Genomic DNA, 7,362 nt, shown 5'->3' with positions numbered 1-7,362 from the left:
AGAACAGGAGCCCCAGGAAGGCTCAGGTCTTTCGCATGTTTGAAGAGCTTGTTTCTCTTAAGAAGAAGGCAATACTCTCACGAACCCAATAATAGGTAAAAGTCTGAGCAGGATAAGGACGAGTAAGCAGCTGGAGGTTTCCTGGGAAGAGAGGGAGGGAGATCAGGAGTGGTTGCACCTTTGGTCCTCTCTGAGATGAAGGGTCCTCAGGCAGGGGGACAGCTGACACTCCACCGTCACGCTGCTCCCGCCTAGGCCTAGGCATGCAGAGGTGGAAAAATGCTAGAGCAAGGGCCAAGAGCTCTTGCAGCCAGCAGAGGCCAGTCAGTGCCCTGGCTCTCTGTGGGACCCTGGGCAAGTGTCTCTTCCTTTCTGGGCCAGTCATTTTTCACTCCTAATTAGCAGGGAAGGGGAGGGCTGCCCTCGAACAGAAGCCCCAGCCACTGGGACGCTCCAGAATGTCTGGCTGGCCCGAGGCGTATCCACTCTGCTCTCTCTTTCTTCCCTCCTCCTCCTCTTTGCCGAACCCGCAGTGATGACCAGGCATGTCCCACTTGCCCTCTCCCCCAGCATGAAAACCAGTCTCACACAGGCTTAACTTGCCGCCCTGGTCAGGGTGTGAACAGGTCTCACTCGGGACTGAGAATATAGACCTGAGTTTCTACATTCACAGCTTCTACTTCCTCAACCCAGAGGGGAGGTTCTGTTTGGAACCCTCTCTGAGGCTCATACCCTCATACGACACAAACGTAACGTCTCCACTGCTCCAAGACCTTCAAGAACCGCTCCCACCTCCTCCAGGAAGCTTTCCAGGAATGCTCCGGTACCCACCAAGCCCCTCTTTCCAATCCCTGACTGTTGGTTTGTGTGAGTCTGGTCTTAAAGCAGCCTGGGGCTCTCTGAGGGCAGGGCTCAGCCCTTCTTATCACCGTGTCCCCTCAGGGCTTAAGAGGGGACTTCTACACAAGCAGCTGACCCAATGGGAAGATGCCACTGGCTGGAGGCCACTCCGTTTATGTGTCCCCAACACAGGCCATGCTTCAGCATGTCTCTAGAGTGGGGCTCTGGGAAGTAGGGGCCCCCAGGCCTCCCCATGGGGTTCGGTCAGGTGGGGTATCTTTTTTCCTCTTGTCTGGGCGGATGCCTCAGTCAGTACACAGTTGCCAACAGGACATGGTGGGAGCCTGAGAGCAAGAGACTGAAGCTGAGCTGCGCTGGGTTTAGCAATTCGCAGCGAGCAAATGAACCCTGTGCAGGAGGGGGCAGCCCCCCCCCCCTTGCAGCCATGAGGGCCCCGGGAACAGGCAGGAGGAGGTGCTGGAGCAGGGAGGATAAAATGAGGGGTGGGAGGAGGGAGAGACAAGGATTGAGGGAGAAGGGGGGGAGGGGTGGAGAGGGGAAGGGAGAAATGGAGGGAGGAAGAGAGCTGGAGAGGGAGGAGGAGGGAGGGGAGGAGGGAGAGAGAAAGTGGCAGAGTTAGAAAACAAGAGAGAAACTGGAAAGCAGAGACATACACATAGAAAGAAATAGAAAATACATCCAAAGACAAAGATGAAGCCACGCATAGAGAGAAACACAGACGGAGACAGAGACAGAGACAGAGAGACGCACAGACATGCACACACGGACATGGGCTCAGAGTCCACACAAGATAGAGGGAGGTGGCAGGAAGTGGAGTAGATTGCCTACTTTGGGCTTGTCCATTTCCTTTCTCCTTGCAGACAGGGAGACTGAGGCCCAGGAAGGGGATCAGACTTGCTCCAGCTGCTACCGTGTAAAGACATTATGCTAGAGTTTGAACATGCAGCCCTTCTGGGCTCGGAGAAACCTGGGGGCAGGCAGAGGCCACCTTCTGCCCCACAACTGAAATGCCACGTCCTCACTTTCCAGGGCCCCCGTGTCACCAGAGCCGGAGTGTGACCCAGAGCCCCCCACATTCTCCCGCATCAGATGCACCTGCCCCCAGGGGATTAGTTAGCTGGGGGTCCACAAAAAGGTGACAGGGAGAAAGGCTCCCGGCAGCCACTGCAGAAGTTTCAGCACTTTGGGAGGCTGGTGGCAGCAGGGCTGTGGCCCAGCCGGTGGCCAGGTCTCACTCAGGGAGAGTGAAGTTCCCTCATTGGGCCAGCTCTGCCCTGAGCTCTTGGCTGGGGACCCCAGATCTGGTTCTGCAGCCCACTCGGTGATTCTACAAGCTCCTTGATATCCTTTCAACTAACCCCTTCTCTGGTGAAGCCAGCGCAATCGGTCTCTGAGAGGCGGCAGAGCTCGAGCTGGAATCCTTACTCTGTTACAAGCGGTGTGACTTTCAGAAAGTCAGTTAACTTCTCTGTGCCTCCATTTCCCCATATGTAATATGAGGATAATACTTCATCTCCATTAAACTGTCCGTGTAAAGATTAATAAGTTAACACAGGTCAAATGACAACCCAGGTGCATGGAACCTGGGCCACAGCAGTATGGGTGGTGGGGAGAATCCTGGAGGGAACTTGGATACACAGACATTTAACTTGCTCCTGCAGGGACTAGCCTGGATGGCCATGGACAAGTCCCATCCCTTCCCTTACACACACACACTATGCATGTGAACATAGTCTCTGGGTGAGAAATATCAAGGCTCTGAGCGGGAGTCCCCAACTGCCCCCTGTAGCCGTCAGCTAACCACACATTCAAGAACACCTTGTCTCTAGCAGGGGGCGCTCTCCTGGGCTTTCCCCTTCCAGCCGACTGCGTTCTGATGGACATCTGCACTCAGATGTCCCTCCAGCTCCTTAGGGACAACATACCTCCGCCTATGCTCAGCATTTTCCTGGTGTCATCCCTGACTCCTCCCGTGTCCCAGTCCCACCCCAGTCCTGTACATCCCGAGTGCCCCAGGTCTCCTGCATCTGTCCCCTCCTCTGCTCCCACAGCCCCCATTTGACTTGGGCCAGATGCAGTAGCCTCCTGACCCCTCCTCTTGTCTCCAGAGGCTCTGTGCCCCAAAGCTGAGCTCCTCTGCCCCAGGCTCCCTCCCACCCTGGTGGCAAAGCCCGCTGCAATGCCCTGCATCATCTCACCAACAACCAGCCTTCTGCTCTGGTCTGTTGCTTTCTCCTCCTTCCTATGCTCTGTACAACACTCACCAGTCCCGAGGCACAAAGCCTGGTTCCATCTCCTCTGGTATACTTGTTCCACTTGCACCTGCTAAAATCCCACCTGTCCCCAGAAGTCCAGCTCTGGGGCTAAGCCCTCCCCAGCCCTCCAGGGTGGAGGCATGAGTCCTTCTTCTGTCCCTCTAAACGCTCCCCAAGAACGGTCTATTTTTGGAGGCAGTATTGCCCTGTGGTTAAAAGTGAGGGCTGTGGATTCCTCTGCCTGCACTGGTGCCTAGGAGTGGATTATAACTTTGAAAAGTCACTTCATGTCTCTGAACCTCAGTTTTCCTGTCTGCAATATGGGCATAAAAGCGGTACATAGCTCAGGGGGCATTCAGGAGGTGGGAAGGAGTGGGATCACATGTGCAAAGCTCTCTCCGTGGTAGCTGGCACCTGGAAAATGATCCACACTTGGTAGCTTTGTGGAAGATTCTCTGTGCTTAGCTGAGTGGAAGTAAGTTCACGTGGACTCGTGACTAAGCTGCTATCTTACACCGGGACTGCCCGCCCTCTGAAGAATGAGGCTTCAATGGGGGCTTGGCTGCGGCATAACCAAACTGGGCAGGAAGAGGAGCCAGACCCTTCTTCCTCTTCCCCAAGGCTTCTCATCAGAGCTGTTTTCCTCCCTGCATCCTTTGTAAAGGTAGGATCCCACTGAAAAGGCAAACGGGGCAAGAGGAAACAGCGGCCAGGAGGCAGGGCAGGGGAGGACTCAATCACCGCATTTCCACGGCCAGCAGCTTCTCTGCTCTTCCCACCTCGGCTGGCTGCACTGGCTAATGGCCATGCTCCCAGCACCCCGTGCTCCTGTTCCCCAGCAGCTGTAGTGTGGCCCGCACTTTGGTCCAAATGAAGAAAATTGCTCATTAGATCCCGGGAGCTAATTGGCACTACATTTGCCAACCTCAGTGGCGCCCTGACCTTTCCTCAGCCTCTCACTTGATGTGACGGCAGTGGTCTGGTATGCGCTCCAGCACCTCCTTTGGGAAATCTCCCCTGCCTTGCCTGTCCCCTTTCCCCCGTCCTACAGCCTCCTTGCTCTCCTCCATCAGGGCATTTATCACTCGGTATTTCTTTCCTCTGTTGCAATCATGAGCGAGGGCCTCAACGACAGTGCGGTGGCTGGTACGTAGTAGCTGATTAATAAACTGAAGAAATGCTGTGCTCAGCTCTGAAGAAGAGACCCAGGCCCTGCCCCTGGGGAGCTCCAGGCTGGTGGGGAGAACAGGAGACAGCCCAGGCCGAGGGAGGAAGCAGAGCAGAGCTCCCTTAGGTCCACGGCTATGGGGTTGAGATGCCTCATCACCTCACTTGGCCCTTTGTCCCCAGGCCCAGTCCGACCTAGAGACCCTAGGGTCCTGTGATCCAGCTTGTGGGACCCTAGAAGTACAGTTTTATAATCTCAGGACTGGAAAGGAGCATGAAAGTCATGCTTCTGCTTGTACACCTCCTGGGTCAGGGCCCTCACTTCCACCCAGGGAGGTTTGTTTTAATCGTGGATGGGAAGCATGTCCTCAGCGGCTCCCCTACCTCTACCACCTGCTTCCATTAGGAGCACCTCTGCTGCTGGACTCCTCAGAGCGCGGCTCCTCCCCGGGCCCGCCAGAGAGAGCCCTCGGCTGGTGCAGACAAGCAAGTGCGGTTAGCATCAGAGGCGGGCACAGCTGTCTTGCTCTCTAACCATCTCTCTCAGCGAAGGCCTCAGCCCCTGAGAGTTTGGACAGGTGTGTGTGTGTGTGTGTGTGTGCGCACGCATGCCCCTGTGCGTGTGTGAGGTGATGGGGAGCTGTGCTGCTGTTCAGACACAGACATGCAGAGAGAGGTTGCTACGATGTTTCCAGGACCAGGGGCTTCAGATAAGCAGCCCCACCCCCCTGAGGGTCTCAGGAGGACCTCTCTCCGCTGGTGGGGTGGGGCTAGAGATGTGGGTGGCGGGTCAAGGTGAGCCAGTGATTTCTGTGTCCCATAGCCTTACAAGACACTCCCACTTGGTAGCCCACAGACCTTCCACAGAGCATAGACCCTCCCCCAGCCCCACACCCAGAGCCTGTGCTGAATTACCCCACCAGCTGCTTCTGCTGCTGCCCTCCCCAGAGTTTCAAGCCAGCCAGTGATTTGCCAGGAGGAAGGACGGCACAGGCTGTTCTCCCTGGGAGATGGGGGGTGGTCCTGATTCAGACACCACGCATTACCTGGGCAGTAGGAGTAACGCTGCCCAGGAGCCCTGACTCACAGCCCAGAGGGCCAGGCTGGGACATCCAGGTAGGGATGAGGTGCCACCCACACACTCTGGCCCAGAAGAGTCTATTCTCTGCATGCCCCCGCCCAACTCGAGTGCTCACCCCATCTCTCCTGCCTCCTGCCCTCCTTCCGCTCTGGTAGAAAGAGTCTGATCACCGCACTCTCCCTGGGGTTTGGGAACCGAGCATATGCGGAGCGCCTCCCCCCACCCCCCATGCGGGTAGCATTGGTTAAACAAAGAGGGGGAACTTCAGGCACCCAGAGTCTATAACGTGTGAGAGAGATCTGCCCTTAAAAGAGAGCATTTCCTTTTTCCCTTCCTGGGCTCTGGGCAAATCACCGTCTTACTGAGGTCTGAAGCTATAGTAGGGTAAGGGACAGAAGGAGCGCCTCCAACATTGTAAGGGGTCCTTAACGCCAGCGGTGTGACGCCGCCGCGGCCCTCAGCAGGTCTCCGACGCCGGGTCCGGAGCCGTCCCCGCTCCCTAAACCGCGGTCTCTTCCCGGCGTCGGGCGCAGAGCCCGCGGCGGAGGATGAGGGGCACTCACGGGTCGTGTTGTACTTGACGCCGTTGAAGTACTCAGGACACGGCCTCTCCACCAGGGCTCCGGCCGCGCTCCGGGGCCAGCACGTCCCGATCTGGTCCAAGGTCGTGTTGCAGTAGGAGTAGGGACCTGGAGCCAGGAGCCAGAGGAGAGGGGCTCAGGCGGGTAGCCGGGGGCGCCCGGCGCTCGGAGCGCGGGGCCTGGGGCGCACTCGGCACGCCGGGGAAGGAGCCCGCGCCGCCCGCGCCGCTCGCCTCCGCCTACCCTCGGGGTCCGGGGGCAGCCCCCAGCCGTCCAAGAGCAGCTCTTCGGCCAGCGCCAGGCTGCAGTTGGCCTCCAGCAGGCTGTAGAGCAGCGCCGTGTCCATCGCGCCCGGCAGCCGCGCGCCGAGAGGAAGTGTGAGTGCGCGCCCGGCGTGGCTGCGAGGCACTGGGTGCCAGAGTGAGCTGTCGGGAGAGCGCGGGACCCGGCCCCGGCCCGCCCAGCCCCAACCCCCCGGGCAGCCTCGCGGGGCGGCGCCGGACAGCCCGGGGCTGCCAAGTCGGGACCCCGGCGGAGAGGAGCTGCGGAGCGCAGCGAGCCGCGGGTCCACCGGCTCGGTCGCGGCCAATGGCGGCGCCAGGGGGCGGGGCCGGGTGGCTCCTGTCGGCGGGGCCCAGCCTTCAGCCCCCCCCACCCCCGGGCCCCCCTGTCCCACGGGCCCCTGGCCCCCAGCCCCGCCCCGAGTCCGCCTTCTCAGGCCGGGGCACCGTCCCGACTAGATGCGCCTAGGGTGCCAGAATGCTCCGTCCGAGGATCGAGGATCGCAGGCCCCGGGGCTGCAAGGGGCAGCAAAGCGCGCTCCCCCGCGCGGAGGAACCCGCTGCAGCCTCCCTGACCGAGAGAGCCAGGACTGGGCGGCCTGACTTTACTCTCCCTGCGGCGGGACGCGGGAGCCGGGAAGCAGGGGGAACGGAGAGACCACGTGCAGATCTGTGCTCTAGAAAAGCCGCTGTGGCCTGTGGGAAGGAAATGGATTGGAGGGGCTTTGAGGGCAGCAGGGAGGCCACGGAAACGTCTAGTGAGATCAAACGGCCTGAATGGAGGCACATTTGGACCAGGCCGTGGGGCTGGGATAGTGAGGTATTTAGGAAGACAGCCTGCCCTGGTGAGGAGGGATTGGAGGGAGGAGTCGGTGAGTGGGTTCCCCAGGAGCCAGGAGGCCGGGATAGCACCAGGTCTCCCCCTGGGTGACTGGGGTGGGAATAGTGTTGTCATTTAATGGGAGGGGAAGTCCAGGGGAGAAACTGGCTGAAATTATCTGGAGAGCTTCAAATAACCTCGTCTTGCTGCCCTGAGCTCCAGAGAGAACAAAGTGAGAGTGAGAATGTGTCTCTCACGTTAGCCCTCCTCACCTGAAACTAGCTTCCATACGAGAGAGAGAGAGAGAGAGAGAGAG

At 59.0% G+C, this 7,362-nt stretch overlaps 1 protein-coding gene across 1 annotated transcript in view; it reads right to left on the bottom strand.

Moving 5' to 3' along the window:
* CRHR2 (corticotropin releasing hormone receptor 2) overlaps positions 1-7,362 on the bottom strand; it is a 35,693-nt gene that overhangs the window by 21,472 nt on the left and 6,859 nt on the right. Inside the window, exon 2 of the mRNA XM_040644124.1 lies at positions 5,928-6,053. Coding sequence (XP_040500058.1) covers positions 5,928-6,053 — 126 coding nt within the window. The remainder of the gene's footprint in view (positions 1-5,927; positions 6,054-7,362) is intronic.

Source organism: Ursus maritimus, unplaced genomic scaffold, assembly GCF_017311325.1.
Source record: "Ursus maritimus isolate PB19 unplaced genomic scaffold, ASM1731132v1 scaffold_3, whole genome shotgun sequence".
Taxonomy (NCBI): Eukaryota; Metazoa; Chordata; class Mammalia; order Carnivora; family Ursidae; genus Ursus; species Ursus maritimus.
This window is presented reverse-complemented; position numbering and strand designations above follow the sequence as displayed.